The sequence below is a fragment of the Phoca vitulina genome, unplaced genomic scaffold (assembly GCF_004348235.1).
Source record: "Phoca vitulina isolate PV1807 unplaced genomic scaffold, GSC_HSeal_1.0 scaffold72, whole genome shotgun sequence".
Lineage (NCBI taxonomy): Eukaryota > Metazoa > Chordata > Mammalia > Carnivora > Phocidae > Phoca > Phoca vitulina.
In genome coordinates this window covers 6427770-6446244 of record NW_022589775.1, presented here as the reverse complement: position 1 = coordinate 6446244, position 18475 = coordinate 6427770, and the positions used below count along the sequence as shown (strand labels likewise).

The window sequence follows — 18475 nt, the reverse complement described above, 5'->3', positions numbered from 1 at the left end:
ACTTCACTGATTGTTCTGTGCTCTGCGGATGTGTGCATTTATTTATTTACTGCCTCTGTGGGCTGCCTTCCACAAAGTAGGCAGTTTTCTCCGTGTTCCTGTTCAAAGCGTTGGGCGCCCTGGGTCCTCACCTTGCTGGAACCCCCCAGCAATGGGTGGGGGCAGTGGGTAGCCCCACAGAAGACGAGTGTGGGGAGGAGGGTGATAAGGTGCAGCCCCCCCCAAGGAACCCCCAGTCTCTCTTCCTTTCTTCCTTAGTATTTGCAGTTTCATCTCAGAAGGCAAGCTTTTTTTTTTTTTTCCCTTAAAAAAAAATATCATTCATACTTCTTGTTCCTGGAGCTGTCCTTGTCTGTTTATCCTCTGTGTTAAGTAACAGTTTAGATATTTCACTAAATTCTTTTCTGTATGTATTCTTCACAAGTTGCCTCCTCTGAATTTGATGTTTGGCCAGCTGAAAACTTGTATGCGATGAGTTCTGTGTATTTGGTGTTTTGTTTTACCGTCTTTTAACGTTTTCTTCAACTTCTGTCGTAAATGTAGCTCTGCTTTGGTAGTAACCGAGACTCTCTTATTTCCTTTTATTGATTATCTCTGTTCATTGAGACCTTTTAAAGATGAAGAGGGAGCCATGGAAATCATTCCATAGTAACCGGTTTCTGTTAGCCATTGTGGTTCTCCCTAGAAATAGGGGAAAATGATAACTTAAAGTCTGTAGGACTGGTTCGTACCGTAAATATAGACATGCTTGCACGTATTTATGTATCTGATTATGCCTGCGCTTTATACCTGTAGCTAAAGGTTGCACTGTTTGATTTGGGGTTTGGTGTCACACACAAAATGGATGTTGGAGAATTGAGGAGAATGGGCTCCATGGAAAAAGCCCATTTTCTGTGTTCTGGCTGACCACTTCCTTTCTCTTTTCTGTCCTCTGCAGGTTTTTGGCACATCCTCCGAGACTCAGATGAGACCATGATGGCCTCCCCGAGGGGCGGGTGCTGATACCTCTCCCGAGTCCCTGCCACTATTCATCCTGACGCCATTCCCAATCTCAGTATCTAAATGCCACAGTGCTCTTCGGGCAAGTTGGGTTGGGAACCACTGTTGCCTTGTAAGGTAGGTTTGTATGTGTAGTTTTGAGCCCGTATACATCCACATGAATTAATGGAAATGCTTCCAAAGTGGTGGGACAGATATATTTTAGTGTAATTGGAATTGCTGGGTTGCATGTAGCTCGTGGGAAAAAGAATTTGGAACCACTTCTTTGGATTAGGGTTACACCCATCTAAGAATTCAAAAGCATTAGCATTAAAATTTAGAAAAGAAAAGAAAAAGCCGGTACCTATGAGATCTATTCTCCCCCTGTGAATTGCCCTCAGGGTCTTTTAAATTTATCCCTGAGCTTCACCATCTTTATATTGGATTATGTTTGAAAAAGACAAAGCTAGCTGCAAAATCTTAAGTTCAAAACAATGATATATTTTGTTTCTGGTTTGGATAATCTTTAAAAAGCAAAATAAATACAGTCAAAATAATAATCTTTCTAAATCAAAGATCATCTTTTATTTGTTGCAAAACTTTCCTGTTTAGTCTCTTGTGTTAGGGGTATTTGCGTGTGACTTGGCAAAACACTTTTCATGGGTTTGTAAAGATTTAGCAAAAACTTTCAGAACTTTGTCTCAGTTTAATCTTAGCTCCCCCCCTACCCCCTACCCCACCCCTGTCTTCAAGCTCAGCCTTCAGTAGAGAAAAAACAGGCTTGAAACCAAGACCTCCCACTAGAAGCTAATTTTAAATTTGCAATCTGTTGTCTTGTGATTTTCGCTTCAAATTTAACTTTGAAATAAATACATTTCATCCTTTCTCCTGCAGATTTGGAGGTCTGTTTTCAAGTCATAGAAGGGTGATCATTATGTTTATTTTAATAGGTTTTTAAATACCTCAGGGGAGTGAAAAATTACATTATTAATAATTACAATTTATGTGCATCATTAAATGCCTTATGCTTGGATTTCACAATGTCCTTACCGATGACTGAGAAACCTTGCTTTAGTAGTTCACTTTTGACTTGAATGTGATATGAATTGGGTCAGCTTGGGCCCCCTAATGAGCTCTAATGTTTTATATATTTGAACAGCCCTTGTTATAAGGGGGTCTGCATGAGGAGCACTCCTATTGAGGAGAGCTGTGTGAAGACATTAGTATATTTAGGTAACCAAGACAGGGATGGGTAAGGCATGGTCCCTGCCCCTGGGCCGTTATAATAAGGTGGGAAGGGGGTCCATACAAAGCGAGACAAGTGTGTCAGTGTGCAAATAACCACGCAGCCGACGCCATGTGAAGAGGTCAAGTGAAGTGCTGTTGGAATGTAGAGCAAGCATGATTAAATCCAAGCTAGATAGTATTTTCTTTACCTTAGGTAATTTTTCCCAGCCATCTGTTTTGAGTTTGGGTTTGGAGTCGTTTGTTGTAGCTGTCAGCAGAGTGCCCACATCCTCACTCTCTTCAATTATCCAAAAAACCCAGCGACTTAGAACATGTTAACATGTTTTATTTATTTTTCTTTCCTTAAAATGAATTACAGGTTTAGTGCAGAAACTTTAGAAAATACCAAAAAAAGGTGTAAGTTTTGAAAAATCGAAATTACCCACAATCACTCTATCCAGAATAGTTGCTTTTAAAATTATTCTACAGGTCTAGCGTGTGTGTGTGTGTGTGTGTGTGTGTGTGTGTGTGTGTGTGTGTGTGTGTGTATGTATGTGAGAGAGAGAGAGAGAGAGAGAGAAAGTGAACATATTATTAATATTCCTAAAGAAAATTTTAACCTGCTCAAAACCATTTTCTTGGATGTGCATCTCAAATGTTTTTACTTCTGAGAATAAGAAGAGTTTTGCTCCAGTGACGTTTGACCCTACAGTAGAATGATCTTTTTTGATTATCTACTTCTGAACAGGGCAAGCCTTGGCAGGCTGACCCACAAGGCTGGGCTTGGATCACAAAGAATGGAAAGGCTGGGGAAAGGGTGGATCTCTCTGCTGTCTGTTTGGGGGACTGCTCCAACTGCTGGTCTCATCTAGGGAATTCGACTTCCTGGACCATAAACATATAGGCTCCTTAGTTCTCAAGCATTAGCATTAAAATTTAGAAAAGAAAAGAAATGATGAGGTTATTTCCAGTTTCCTTTGTATCTTCTTTCTCTCACTCTTTTCCCTCTGAACAATCTGAAGTTATAAGAGTATTTTTCTTTGTTCCTCTCTGCCCAGAGACCTTAGACATGGGGTGGTTTTCTATTTTTTTTTTTTTTAATTTTATTTATTTCTTTGGCAGAGACACAGAGAGAGAGGGAACACAAGCAGGGGGAGTGGGAGAGGGAGAAGCAGGCCTCCCGCAGAGCGGGGAGCCCGATGCGGGGCTCGATCCCAGGATCCTGGGATCATGACCTGAGCCGCCGAAGGCAGACACTTAACGACTGAGCCACCCAGGTGCCCCATGGGGTGGTTTTCTATTAACTGGAATGTTTTCTCATGTAATACGAAGAAAACGTAACATCAGTGTGATTAGAAACACAGCTTGCATGATTTATCTTGGATCATTCAGGTTTTGCCTTTCTTTTTTATTTGTGTTCTGTTTCTCTACTCCTGTATAATTGATGTTCATAATGATTTTGTGTGGACATTGCAAGCAGTTAAGCTTTTCATTTATTTCAAGAGTGCTTACCTTTACTCAGGGAGCATAGTTATAGTAGCTGCTTTATTTTATTTTATTTTTTGGAGAGGAAGTTCCTAAAGAAAAACATTTTACTTTTTTTTTTTTTTGAGAGAGAGAGAGAGAGCTCGCATGTGTGAGCGGCAGGGAGGGGGCAGAGGGAGAGAAGAGAAGAGAGAGAAAATCTTAAGCAGGCTCCATGCCCAGTGCGGAGCTGGACGTGGGGTCTCTCTCATGACCCTGAGATCATGACCTGAGCCAAAATCAAGAGTCAGACGCTTAACCAACTGAGCCACCCGGGCACCCAAGAAAAAAATTTTAATATTGAAGAATTTTTTTTCCCCATTTCATTGATGAATTTGGGTGCACTTTGCATACATTTCCTAGCATGAGTCCCAGAACACATTGGCCTGCAGTTTCAACCATGTAATAGCTGCTTTAAAAGTCTTTGTGTGCTATTCCAACATCTGGGTCACTTTAGGATTGACATCTATGGATTGCCTTTTCTCTGGAGAAGTGATTAGAATTTCTGTGTTCTTTGGAACACACTGTGGACATATTAAGTATCATATTGGGAGACTCGAGGTCCTGTTAAAATCATCTGGAAAATGATGGTTTTTCTTTTTTGCTGTTTTAGCAGGTGGTCAACCTGCTAAGTCCAGATCACAAGTTGGGTTTCCCTTTTGGTGGATGATGACTCCAATGTCAGTTCCATCTCTCAGTCTTGGCTGGGCATCTTTGGATTTGTCCCACACATGGGCCACCTGGTTGGCAGTCTGGGAGGTGGGCTGTGGTTTTATATAATAATTCAGTTCCCAAAGCCTCTGCTGTCTTGCTTGGGGTCAGTCTGAGGCAAGTGCATCTGAGGGGGGTGAGCCTGGGACTTGTGTGGATTTATACACAGCACTGGTGGATTTGCTTCTCTACCTCTCTTTGCTCTGAGATTCCCCTCACTCTTTGGGTGGCCGGGACCACTCTTCTTGGTTCTTTGGCCAGAACAACGAGGTGTGTCGTAGGAGTTCTCTCTTGCCTGTGTCAGAGGTGTACTGGGAGGTCAGAGGTGTACTTTCACGGAAGACTGGGAGAGAAAACCAGGAAACCCACTCTTGGATGAGTGGCTTCTTTAGGTTTTTGACTTCCCCACACAGCATGCTTGTGCTTACACTTTGGAATCTTTGGGTAGTTGCTTTTTCCTCTGGTCCCAAGTTTTTTAGTTTTTTATCAGTCAGAGAAAGGTCAGTCCTAGTGCCTAATTCCATCTTGGCTGGCACCAGATGTTGGCAATTCAGTTTTGTTTACTACTTTATTTAGACAGAAGCACCATCCCTAGTTAATCAGCTCTACCTCTCTGTTTAACCTCCCTTTGGACCACTGGTCTGTGCTTACTTTGTATTTCCTGATAAGAGACGCTAGATGATGCTCAATGCATGCTTATTTTTTTTAAAGATTTATTTATGTATTAGAGAGAGAGAGAATGGGGGAAAGGGCAGAGGGAGAGGGGAAAAGAGGATCTCCAACAGACTCCCCTCAGAGCAGGGAGCCTGATGTGGGGCTCGATCCCATGACCCTGAGATCATGACCTGAGCTGAAATCAAGAGTTGGATGCTCAACCGACTGAGCCACCCATGTGCCCCAAGGCATGCTTATTTTTTATTGCCTAATTTGTTGAGACTATATTAGAATGTTTTAGATGGCTTTCAGCTGTAAAAACAGATTTAAAATGTTTCATTTAGAAGAACTCTCACTTTTTTTTTTTTTTGAGAGAGAGAGAGAGAACGCGCGCGCGTACATGAGTAGAGGGGGGGCAGAGGGAGGGAGAGAGAGAGAGAGAATCTTAAGTAGGCTCCATGCCCAGCGAGGAGCCCAATGTGGGGCTCGGTCTCACCACCCTGAGATCATGACCTGATTCAAAATCAAGAGTTGGACACTGAACTGACTGAGCCACCCAGGCACCTCCAAAGAACTCTCACTTTTAAACAAAAATTTCATTTAACCAGAATATTTCAGTTATTTAAGGTTTTGTTTTTTAAATTTTGAAATAATTACAGATTCACAAGACATTGTACAGAGGAAGTATGTGGCCTTCACCTAGTTTCCCCTAATGGTTGCCTCTTAAATAATTATAGTAAATTATCAGAGCCAGGAATTTGACATTTTTTTTATATGTATAAAAACATTTTTTGTATATGTATAGTTCAAAGTTTTAGCAGGCTAATACATCGAAAAAAAGCTGACCATGAGAAATAACCACTTCCCTGATGAGTGTATGAACCTAATAACTGTTCTTATTGATAAAGTTCCTTAAGATACCTTTTCACTTGCTCACTATGTATTTAACTTGGTGGATTTAAAGGAATGTACTAGGATGACCTGAAAAGTTTAACTGATCACGTTAAGAGAAAGATCATGATGTTGGAAAAAGTGTCCTTGAGCTCTGGCCCTGAGAATCTCGATTTTCTGACCCGGTCCCACTGTCCGATGACCCCCTACCCAACATGCCACCGTGTCTCCCTTGCCTCCATTTTGTCTGCGTCCTCTGAGGCTGAGCACATCTGCACTCTCCACCTAGACAATGGGGAGGGGTACCCTCTCACCTCTGAACTCTTTCCTGAACTTCCGCAGGGACAGCTCCCAAAAGAGGAGGCAGGGAAGAACTGAGGGCAAGAATTGAGTGAAATGAGGCAGTTGCAAGGCCTGCATTCTTTGGCCAGGTAATTGGGGGTGGGGAGAACAGTGGAGCAGGGTCGAATGGTCTGGGATGAGGGACCTGCACAGGTCTTCAGGTGGAAGGGAGCCAGAGTGATTGGCACGTTGAAGACCGCTGTGTCCTCGAGGCATCTGATGGAAGGGGCTAGCATAGTTAAGTCTGACGTGTGTTTTCTCTAGTCCACATTGTGGTATTGTTCCCTAATTTGCATCGTGGTCCCATTCTCATCTCCATCTTATTGCGGTTGTATCAGTTTCTGCATTCTAGATTAAAGTTTATTTTGTCATTCACTCATTCAGTATTTTTCCGCTGAGCACCTTTTACCTTTCAGGCAGTGTTCTAGGCACTGAGGATATAGCAGTAAACAAGACAAGCAAAACTTTCAGCCCTCCTGAAGCTTAGGTTCTGGTGGGGAAGGATAGAGAATAAAAAATTTAAGTAAGTGAAATATATTGTCTGTTACAGTTGTGATAAAGGCTAAGGAGGAAAAGAAAAACAAGAGGGGTAAGGATTGAGCTCTGTGGGAGGGGCTGTCATTTTGGAGAGGTCAAGAAAGGTCACACTGAGAAGGCAATATTTGAGTCAAAATCAGAACAAACTGGAATGTCAGCGAGGCAGTGAAGGAGGGTTGCTGGCAGAAAGAAGAGCATGGGCAAAGGCCCTGGGGCAAGCTCGGGTAGCCAGAACTTAGACCTTTGAAAAGAAAGTATGAGCAGCCAGACTTGAGGTCTAAATACTGAGGGTTGTTCTTGTGATAAAATCTTACCCAATACTTCCTGCCTAACCCCCTCCTGCTAAGTGCTCCCTGAAAACGCAAGTTATTTGGAACCACTAACATGCTACATAAGGAAGTGAGAGTTTTAATGAGTTTAAAACTGGTGACGGTTTCCAACTAGAGATTGAGTGCTCACTCTTATTCTGATGCTCTTCTTTTTAATTTCTGTCCTGGTTTTTGCATTTCAGTCTGACCTTAATCTCTCTTCTCTCATCTCGGACAGTGTGATGATTGTGTTGGTGAGGTACTACTGATCACTCACCTTTTGTTTTTGTTCCTAAAATGCATGACTGTTGACTGACTCCTTGCCTGGAGTAGAACGCTTCCAGCCTCCGTAGAGGTTACCGAGGAATTGAAAGCCGCTTTCTACCCAGAAGTTGCTTCCTGACTCACAGGAACAGAGTGCGTGCAGGTGTAAATTACGAACTGGGTTTTTTTTTTGTTTGCAATAAAAATCAATGATGGGGTTAAACAGAATAGGGAGGTATTCAGATGATGGAGGTAGCTGACGTTTTACCTTCATACAGGAAAAGGATTAGAACTTCCAATTCACCAACGTTCTGGGGGTTGCCTGTGGGGCAGAAGTTGCCCCGGAAAGGGGAGATGGTGTCTGTCGCATGCCACAAGCAATTTTAATGTTTCATGCTTCTGTTACTTCTCAGTCCCCCCACCAATGCCACATGGGCCCTTGTGGTTCTCACCGACCTTTCAGGAACAGCTTTCAAATTAAGGGGTATTTCAGCAGGTCCCTAGAAACTGATCTTTCTTAACTTGCTTCAGACTTCCTGCCGACTCTGCTTAGGTCATCCCCTGAGAATTTCTCTTGGTAGGATTTAGGAGATTTGGCACTCATCTCTAAATTCTAGTTCTGAAGATAAAAATGGCTTCTTTCCTACCTTGGCCGGCTGAAAAGAATCCTGCTACTAAAAATGCTATTAATGTAACAGGCCCATCAGAGTGATGCGTTGGGTGCTGTAATTCTTGAAGGTTGGGGCCATTTCCTTTAGGAAACCTCTCCTGAGGCTTTTAACTTAATTGCTTTTCTGTTGGCAGAAACAAGCCTCACCAAAAATGTGTTGTTGGGAATATGGCTGTCAATTTATATTTGCAAACTTTTGATACATAGGCTAAGAGGAGGTTCCTCCTCGTGGGCATGAAGGCACAGTTTTGCTTTTACACGCGGTTTCTTCCACCATCATTCTTTCCTTCTTTTAAGCTTAAGCCTGTGTGATTCTTAATGTGGAACTATGGTTAACACTTGTTCTAAGCTTTTTATTATTTCTTGGCAAAACGTATAGATACATAGACACATCCAGGTATCTTAATGTGTACTTAAAAAGATCAAGAGCTCTAAGAAATTGGCCGTGGCCTTTAGTTATTGAAATGCTTATTTATTGGGGTGACTGAGTGGCACCATTGGTTAAGCGTTGAACTCTTGGTTTTGGCTCAGGTCGTGATCCCTGGGTCATGAGATCGAGCCCCTGTCAGGCTCTCTCTCTCTCTCCCCCGCTGCCCCTCCCACTCATGTGTGTGCTCTCTTTTTCTAAAATAAATAAATACATCTTTAAAAAAATAGAAATGCTTATTTTACTTTCAAAACGTAGCACACGATATTCTTCAGAATATAGATCACATAAATGGTTGTGTATGGACAGTTGATGTTTTTCTTTTCCCTCTAGTGAGTTGAGGTTTTTTTGTTTGTTTGTTTGTTTTTTTTTCTTTGCTTCTTAAAGATGCCAGCCAGAGAGGCATGAGCTTATTAACTGCTTTGAAATATACTTGCTGCCAGGAAAAAGGAGATTCTCCTTCTTGGAAAGTTCCCTCTGAGAATCATATGATGTGTGACCCAGTAGGGAATATTCCAGTATGGGAATAGCTTACCGTCTGATGCCTGTATGAGTTACCTCCAAACTCACTGGAACATGAAACGGAGGTTTTTTTTCCCTTCCTATTGCCACCGATTTTGTTTCAGCGAAGTTGTGCTCATCAGAGTTGATGGTGTGTTTTAGACTGAATAGTGAGATTATAGAATGATTCTGGATCAATGTGAAGGTGTATCAGAGTCCAGGGCATTTCAAATTCTGTCGTGGTCATAGTCAATTCATTCTCTGTTTCCCCCTTGGTGCCTTTCACTGTTTCATTGTCTACCTTCCCTGGCCACAGTATCAGTTTCTCGAGAGTAGGGAATATCTCTTTTGTTCACTGTTGTATCTCTGGCTTCTAGAACATGGTAGGTGCTCAGTATGGATTTTCTGAATGGATGACTATGTAGGTGGTTGGAAGCATCAGCTCAGGAATGTGCCCAGCTACTACATTTTCCCTCTTTTCCTTTCTGGCCACTTTTATGCATGTTTCTTAAGTGCATACAATTGGAATGGTATAGAGAAAGAACAGAGGAAGGAGAAGAGGCTAAGAGAGTCACAGTTGCTGAGCTTTGAAGGTCTTTCTCTTTCCCATTGTGGGTAACAGTCACCAGGTCAGGGAGAGAGACTGGAAAATGTGAAGGAAGGACTTGAATTAACCTGGGTAGCCCCAAAAGGCTGAATCACATTTAGTGGTTTCATAATATGAATTTCTGTTTGCAGGGCACTCTGTACCAGATTAATGTTCTCAGTTTGGATTTGCTCCCAGAAATAAACCCATTAGTCTGGTGCTAAGCAGAGAGCGGGGTTTCTATTTTGTTTTGCCCATCTCCCTCTCCCCTCCTCCCACTTCATGCCCCCTCCGAAACACCAAAAGTTAAGGTTTTCAAATGCTGTGGAATGTAATTGAATTTCAGGTAAAAGCCCATTTTCTTTTTGACTTGGATGAACTAGGAAGAGTTGATCGGACTTAACCTCTTGAGTGTTTCCAGTTTTAATTGATTTTGAAATATAGATGGAGTCCAAATCAAACAGAAACATCGGGAGGGAGGGAAGGAGGCTATCAAATGTGCCTCTAAGTTTTGTGATGCTTTTTGAAATCCATATAATTTCCAACAGAAAGTCCGTTTGTGCTTTCAGGGTTTTCAGTGTCCGGAGAGGAACAGATTTTTGTTAAGTATAGAGTTTAGGAAGGAACCACAAGGGTTAGCCCTATGAAAGCAGCATGGCAGTGGGCCCCATGGGCAGCTACCCTCTGGGCCGAGACAAGTTTAATTCTCTACTTAACCTTACTTGGGTTCTTATTTCACGTCTCGGGAGGGCCAGTCTCAGGGGATGATGTTAGTTCTCACCTGCTAGCCTGTAAGAGCCCAAGCACCTGCCAGGTGGGCAGAGGGTGGTGGCCTGACACCTGCCAAGCCCTCTGCCCACCCCGCACCCTGAGCTCTTTCTGTTAAACTACCCATTGGTGACTCACTTATCCCCTCCTCTCCCCCACCTCCCCCATGCTGCAGACCATAAAACCATGGGAAACGCAGAAAGTCAAAATGTAGAGCATGAGTTTTATGGAGAAAAGCATGCCAGCCTGGGGCGCAAGCACACGTCACGCTCACTGCGCCTGTCGCACAAGGCACGGCGGACGAGGCACACGTCCTCGGGGAAGGTGATCCACAGGAACTCCGAAGTGAGCACGCGATCCAGCAGCACTCCCAGCATCCCCCAGTCCCTGGCCGAAAATGGCCTGGAGCCCTTCTCCCAGGAGGGCACCCTAGAGGACTTCGGCAGCCCCATTTGGGTGGACCGAGTGGATATGGGCCTGAGACCTGTGTCGTACACCGATTCTTCTGTCCCTCCCAGCGTCGACAGCAGCATCGTCCTCACAGCCGCGTCTGTGCGAAGCATGCCAGACTCGGAGGAGAGCCGGCTTTACGGAGATGACGCTACATATTTGGCTGACGGCGGCAGGGGGCAGCCTCCCTATACATCCAATGGGCCCACTTTCATGGAGACGGCGAGCTTTAAGAAGAAACGCTCCAAATCTGCAGACATCTGGCGGGAGGACAGCCTGGAATTCTCACTCTCCGATCTGAGCCAAGAACATTTAACAAGCAACGAAGAGATCTTGGGTTCCACCGAAGAGAAAGACTGCGAGGAGGCTCGGGGGATGGAACCCCGGGTGAGCCCCCGGCAGCTCAGCACCTGTCAGCGTGCCAATTCCCTGGGTGACTTGTACGCTCAGAAAAACTCTGGGGTGACGGCAAACGGGGGACCCAGGAGCAAATTTGCAGGCTACTGTCGGAATCTGGTGTCTGATATTCCTGATCTTGCAAACCATAAGATGCCACCAGCTGCTGCCGAAGAGTCTCTTCCGTACAGTAATTATAACACACTTCCCTGTAGGAAATCTCACTGTCTTTCCGAAGGGGCCGCCAACCCACAAATTAGCCATAGCAACAGCATGCAAGGCAGAAGAGCAAAAACAACTCAGGTAAAGTGATCGAAATCTGTTTCAATATTTCGGAAATGGTGCATGACTGGAAGTGCATGATTTTGCCCCTACGAGATTCCCATCTTCTAGTCGGTCTTACCCTGTGTGCCTGGCGGCTTCTGCAGCTAGTGCTGCTTCCCCGAGGATTTGCCTCGGCTCTGCTTCACCCTTCTTCCAGTTCGGTGGCTAGGGGTGGGATTAAGGAAAGAGTGTGTGTGTGTGTGTGTGTGTGTGTGTGTGTGTGTGTGTGTGTTGGGGGGGTGATGTGGTAGGAGTGAGAATAAAGCTGAGAAGTTCATACTAGGGAATTACTGCTTCTCCAACTCAGCTCTTGAACAGCATCTCGCTTACGCTCAGCCTACTTCCTCTCCCCGGACAGATGGGCAGGGTGGGTTGTGGACTCCTGGAGTATCTTTCCAGTGCCGCAGGTGGGAAGAGAGGTTAGTCGGAAGCTCCTTTGAGGAGGCATCTTTGATTCAGGGCGGGCTCTGGCCATTGGTCAGCTTCTCTCGGAGGTTGGCAGGCTTCCTGCCTTACCAGGAGCCATTTCAATTTCCTGTTCCTTGCGATCCTGGCCAGCCCTGTCTCTGGAGGGGGTGTAGCGGAAGGAATAACATGGGCGGGTTCCAGTTCCTACTTTGCAGCCAACTCGTTGTCTGACCTTGGGCAAACCCTGACTTCTAGTTGCTCCTCTGAAAAAATGGGAGTAAAAAGGCTCAACTTGCTTGCTCCGGGGTCTAGGGCAGGAGAGAGTGGGTGTGGAGGCATTTTTCAAGGGGGATTTTTTCCAAGTGCGTTGCTAATGGAAAAGAGGACTCATCACCTTCATTGGTAATGATACTCCCAGGAGCCTAAGAGCCTGTTACGCACTCCTGCATGCCTTCGTCCTTTTCTGGTCCTGCTGTTCCCTGTTGCCGAGTTCTGGGCGTCCTGGCTTGTGTTGAGGATGGGTTCATGGTTTGCAACATGTTGCTTCAGATCAGAAGTCCAGATCAAGCCCATTTGCCTTGAAAGGCATGTCAGCCGCCAGGGTGACCCGCTAATAGCGCGGCGGTCAGTGGGAAAGCGGCAGGTACCCTCTGGCCTGACCGGGGGGGGGGGGGGGGAATGGGGATGGTACGGCTCCAGTACAAGCCAAACAGGCATTTCGAGGTTAAGTTCTCTCAGAAAGCGGGTCTAAATATAATGGGCAGATGGTGGGAAACCCAAGCAGGGGGCAAAGAAAATTGGCATTAGACTGTCCGTGTTTTTGCTGGAGAGCAGAGTTTTAAAATTGCCCAAATCTCAGGTTTCTAATTTTGTGTTGGAATTTTAAATTCTCATGTACAAGTCATCAGGGGAGAGAGTTTTTTGTTTCTTCTACTACTACCCTAGATTTCTGTATTAGAATAATGAAAACTTTCTGTGTGTTCCTCCTAGTTTATATGGGTTAAAGGGAACCGTGTTTGACCTCTCCCCTCTTTTTCTTTCCAAAGTTATGTTTAACTGTGATAAAAATACACATAACATTTACCGTCTTGACCATTTCGAAGTGTGTAGTTCAGTGGCCTTAAGTACATCCACACTGTTGTGCACCCATCACCACCGTCCATCCCCAGAACTCTTTCCATCTTGAAAAACTGAAACTCGGTCCCTATTAATCAACAACCTCTCACCCCCCTGCCCCCAGCCCTACCCCTGCCCCGCCCCTGGCAATCCCCATTCTGTTTTCTGTCTCCATGAATTTGACTACTCTAGGGACCTCCTATAAGGGGAATCAAGTAATATTTGTCTTCTTTTGACTGGCTTATTTCCCTTAGCATAATTTCCTCAAGGTTCATCCATGTTGTAGCCAGGATTTCCTTCTTTTTTAAGGCTGAATAATATTCCAGTGTATGTGTATGCCGCAATTTTCTTTGACCAGTTCATCTGTTGGAGGGCAGGTTTTGCTGATGGTGTCCAAGCCAGGCATCGTGTGTGGCTCCAACCCTTTCTCATCTGGGTGACTTTGGGCAAAAAACTGTTGGATGGGGATAATAATAAGGCCTTTCGAGAAAATGGAATGAAGTAACACAGTGCCTGGTCCTTTGGAAGCAGCCGGTAGGGGAGAATTCGTTAGTCATTGCCATGTTCCTTATTAGTGGTGGTATAGGAGTTGAGGACCCGGGGTGGTTTGGTGTTTCTATCAAAGTCTTGTGTCTTAGAAACAGAGTTGTTAAAAAGGTTGACTCCGCGTCTGAGGAGGTGAGCGTGAAGATGCATCTAGATGCACACCTGAATTTTTTACCCCTTTTCTGGGGTGAGATTTACTGATGGGAATGACAGAATAACCCCGCTGTGGTCCTTTTGCCCACCCTGGGGGGGGGGGGTGGGCTACTCCTCACTGTCAGCTTGGTAAGTGGAGAGACGGGTGAGATAGGTGACCTGTCCTGTAATCTGCAAGGGGCTAAAGGCTCTGTTTTGAAGGCATGGCCAGAATGGCGTTGCAGGGCTGATACGAACAGGGGGGCTCCTGGCCTTCAGGATTCAGAGACGGGTGCATTGATATAGACGGTGGAGAAAGGAACATCACGTGTGACTGTCTCTCTTACCTGGAACAATGCCACGTAGGACATTTTTTTTTTTAAGAGGGAGTGGGGGGCGGGGCAGAGGGAGAGAGAGAATATTAAGCGGACTCCACGCTGAGCACGGAGCCCGATGCGGGGCTCAATCCCACGACTTTGAGATCGTGACCTGAGCCGAAATCAAGAGTCGGACGCTTCACTGACTGCGCCACCCAGGTGCCCCATGTTAGCACATATTCTGTGAGATCTAAGAGGGGTACCTGGCTGTATTCTGGCTCCCCAGCTCCATGCCCCCCTCCCTCTGCTGGGGGACAGCTGGACCTCTGCTTCAGCCCACCCCCCACTGATGGGGGTTAGAGTCACGGCTGACTCCACCCAGAAGAGAGGGGCAGAGCAGTTTTCTCCTGCGGAGCCGGTGCCACTGCGAGCTCTCACGTGTCATTGTTACACGAAATTTCCGTCTTTGGCTTGCCGCCTTCTAAAATTGTTAATATATGGAAGTGAGATCATCTGAATGTGGTGTCTCAGAAAGTCACTGCCTAGGCAGCTTAATGTAATGCAGAGCACAACGGACTCAGAATCCGAAGTCCGTTTACATCCTGGCCAGCTCCTCACTGACCGGTGACCTTGGGCAAGTCACTCCGTCTTGCGTGCCCTGCAGGCTCCTTCTCTGTCCAGGGCGAGGGACACCAGCCTCTGACAGGGCCTGTAGGGGGATCAGGCGGGCACCCTGCATGGAAGCCTTTTGCAGAGTCTATAAAATGAACGGAAGAATTATTTTCGTATTGACTTTATATGTTGAGTGAGGATCTTTAATGACTTGAAACAAACCCCAGAATTATGCACAACACTATCCATCCACCCACGCTTCCTAGTCTAAGTTTGGCGTGTTCATCCAACGCGATTTCTTGAGAACCCACTATGTTCCAAACAGTGTATTTTAAGAGACAGTGGGTGTGGAAGCTTCCTTGAAAAGAATTCTTTTTTTGTTCTTTTGTTGTTGTTGTTGTTGTTGTAAAAGTTTCTGACCCAGGGGATCTCTTCAGCGAGCTTGGATCAGAGATGTTAAAGTTCCCTCATCTGTCCTGGTGACGCAGTTGAATCTATAACTGTCAGCAATTTTACTCCCCAGAAAAAGAGTTCTGGCAGACATGTGGCCCCCAGAGCATGGCCTCTGAGCCTGGGATAAAATACGTTTTATCTGAAACAATGTGAATAACTTCATTTGATTTGAAAATGATCGAAAAAGAGTTTTTGACCATTTTTCCTGTTTTTGTATTTGTTCGGTAGTTGGACATGTTACCAAAACACGAGGCACTGGAGTTCACATGTAGGTTTTAAAAAGTGACACGTAGTACATGTCTGCCACACAGTGAGGGCTGAGGAATTATTTAACTCAATACGTTTAAGTGTGTGCGTGTGCGTGTGTGTGTGTGTGCACGCGCACACACACAGCGTCCATAAAAATTTGTGTTGAGAGTCAGTTTGGTATTCACTTGTTGGGAGGGTTTACCCATACCACTTAAAGCACAGTTTACTTGCATTGATTTCTGTAGAAAGATGGAGTAGATTGCCCCTTGATTTAGTGGATGCATTATTGGTCTTTTGGACTGAACTTTACTGTCTCAGTAGTCCCATGGTTAACAGACAGAGTTGGGGCAGCCTGCTGTCATGTAAAGACATTCTGAAACGCAGCAGAGCCGAGCTTGTCAGTCTGAGCCCTGTTTTCTGTTGCTTATGTAACCTGGATGGATCTCGGTGCCTCTTTAATGAGGCTACTGTGAGTCCCACACGGGAGTGAGTACGAAGCTCCTGGCACACTGTCTTGCCCATAGTAGAAGCTCAGTCAGTAATGGTTATTAGTTGTGATGGGACTAGTTTGGCTTCATATTTTAGAGCTCAGCCCTCCTGTGTCTCAGACTTCCAGTGGGTGAGGTGGAAAGAGAAAACCGCCAACTGATGGAGCATCCTGTAGCCAGGTTCTGTGTTTCAAAGGGAAGCTTTGGCTTGGGGCCATTGTGCAGGACTAGTGAGGAGAGCTTCATTCATCCACTTAGGAGATGAGAGAATGGGAGCAGCTCTTACCAGGAATGAGTCAAGGAACCACAGCCTTGAGAGAGCGAGGGGCCCCTGCTCAGAGCCCCTTGTGGAGATGTGACACTGTTGATGGGTTTGTGTGTTTGTGCAATTTCTGATCACTTCCGTGTTCCCAGAAATCCTTCACGCCGTAGCGTATGGAGTCGGAACGACATAAGGCAGAGCTGTCCATCAGAGCTTCTGGCCCCTGTGGGCCACCAACACATTCCTGTCAGCCTGATTTCCAGCTCACAGGTCACCTCTCTGTCCAGCCCCCCTCACTTTGAGTGTCTCTAAAGAGATGAGGCGACAAGGTGTCACAACTGGATTAAAATCCAGGTCTCCTGACTCACTGACCAGGGTCATTCTTCGGAAGCCCACACCCCCACACTGTGCTGCCTCCTCATTCCCAGAGTCCAACTCACGTGTCCTCAGATCTGAAGATCAAAATCCTCAGTTCTGGTACAGAAGCAAAAAAAGGGTGACTGGCTGAAAAGAACGTAGGAATGTCCACTACCGTAGCCCGAGACAGTGGTTCCTGAGAGAGGTGTCCACGGCAGCTTTAGAAGAAAGCCTTGCTTTCTTGTTTGGAAAAGCAAGTCATAGAGTCCATGATTTCAGCAACGAGGGGGTGCAGCATTGTCAGAAGAGGATCTTGAGTTCCTAGCAAAATTGTGTTGGTTTTTTAAAATTTTGTTTTGTTTTACACTTAGCTTAAATGGCTCAGGAATAAGTATGTTCCCTGAGCTGAAAACTGACATCAGCATCCAAGAGATTCTTAAACCTTTGGTCACAGACTCCTTTGAGAATTGAATGAAAAATTTGGGCCCTTTTCTTAGATAAACACATGGACCACCCTTCTGCATTCAATTTCAGGGGCTCCGTGGGTTCCCCAAAGTCCATCTAGAAGCTTTTGGTTAATAACCTCAGGTTAATTCTTCATGAAACAACATATTTTCACCTAAATTTTTTTTTTTTTTTTAAACCCCTCTCTTCCTTCCCTTCTCTTCAGACTGTTTGATGCTTCTTTTTTGCTTTCCCCTTGATCTTCCTTTTTCTGGCATCTAAGTTAAGCAATGAGATAATTGTTTTGAAAGCAAGCCCATCCATTTTCAGCAGGAGTATCTGCCTCTTTGCCAGGATCTTCTTTTGGGGAGTGGGAAGGTGAGTAGGTAGTTGAGGGGTGGCTCTGTTGGTAGTTTCAGACCCCTTTATACTTGTGAAAAGTACGGCGGACTCCCAAAGGGCTTCTGTTTATGTGGGTTATCACTATAAATATTTATCACACTAGAAATTGAAGCAGGAAAACAAAAAAACATTTGTTGATTCATTTTAAAATAGCACCAATAAACCCTTATATGTTCATACAAATAACTTTATTTAAATTTTTTTATTTTCTAAAATTTAAAAAATTAGTGAGGAGAGAGGTGTTATTTTATATTTTGCAAATCTCTACGATTTCTGGCACGTAGGAGACCCGAGAGTCTCCTATCTGCTTCTGTATTCACTCTAGTTATATGCTGTTTTGGTTGGACTCTAGGGGGAAAATGTGGCCCACCCAGGTAGTTGGAAAAGGGAGGCCCTTAGGGCCCCCCTGAAATTATCTAAGGATTCCTGGTCCACACTTTGAGAGCTGCCCATTTATGCTCATACAGGCTGGCAAAGTTTAGGCCTTCGAAATTCACATTTTTAGTTTAGTGGTTGAAGAGGGGAACATCTGTGTGCCTTGATGAAAATGCTGGTTTCCTAGCATCACTGAGGAGGAAGAAGGGCTGGAATTGGGAACTTAGAGCCCTTCTAGCCAGCCTGCTCTGAAGGCCTAAGAGGGCCTCCATGAAGCCAAGGCAGAACTTAGGAAACAGCCGACAGGCTTTTCATCGTCCTTTGGACCCAGTTTGCTTTGGACGACTGTTGACAGATTATCTAATATGGCCCATAGGACAGCCCATCATGCCTTTCTTACTTTTTCTATTAAAGAAAATGATTTAAATTAACTCTGGTTATATCCATAAATGACATAATAAAACTGGATTGTTTGAAGATTGCAAAGTTTAGCTTGACAGGACTAATTCGTCAGCTCAACAATAGTTGAGTGTGAGCTGAACCTGGAAATGAGTAAACCTTTAAATCAAACTAAAATGTGATCCATGAGAAACCGTTCTCCTTGTTTTGAGATTATGGTGGAAAATGAACAGCAGTTCATTTACACAAAGGTGGGTTTATTTTTCTTTCTTTTTCTTTCTTTCTTTTCCTTCCTTCCTTTCTTTCTTTCTTTCTTTCTTTCTTTCTTTCTTTCTTTCTTTCTTTCTTTCTTTCTTT

The 18475-nt window shown here is 44.8% G+C and overlaps 1 protein-coding gene across 11 annotated transcripts in view; it reads left to right on the top strand.

Moving 5' to 3' along the window:
• Positions 1–18475, top strand: part of TIAM1 (TIAM Rac1 associated GEF 1) — a 372168-nt gene that overhangs the window by 230626 nt on the left and 123067 nt on the right. For all 11 annotated transcript variants that reach the window (XM_032393263.1, XM_032393261.1, XM_032393257.1 and 8 more), the window contains 2 exons: positions 938–1116; positions 10564–11537. In XM_032393263.1, coding sequence (XP_032249154.1) covers positions 10575–11537 — 963 coding nt within the window. In that variant the 5' untranslated portion in view covers positions 938–1116; positions 10564–10574. The remainder of the gene's footprint in view (positions 1–937; positions 1117–10563; positions 11538–18475) is intronic.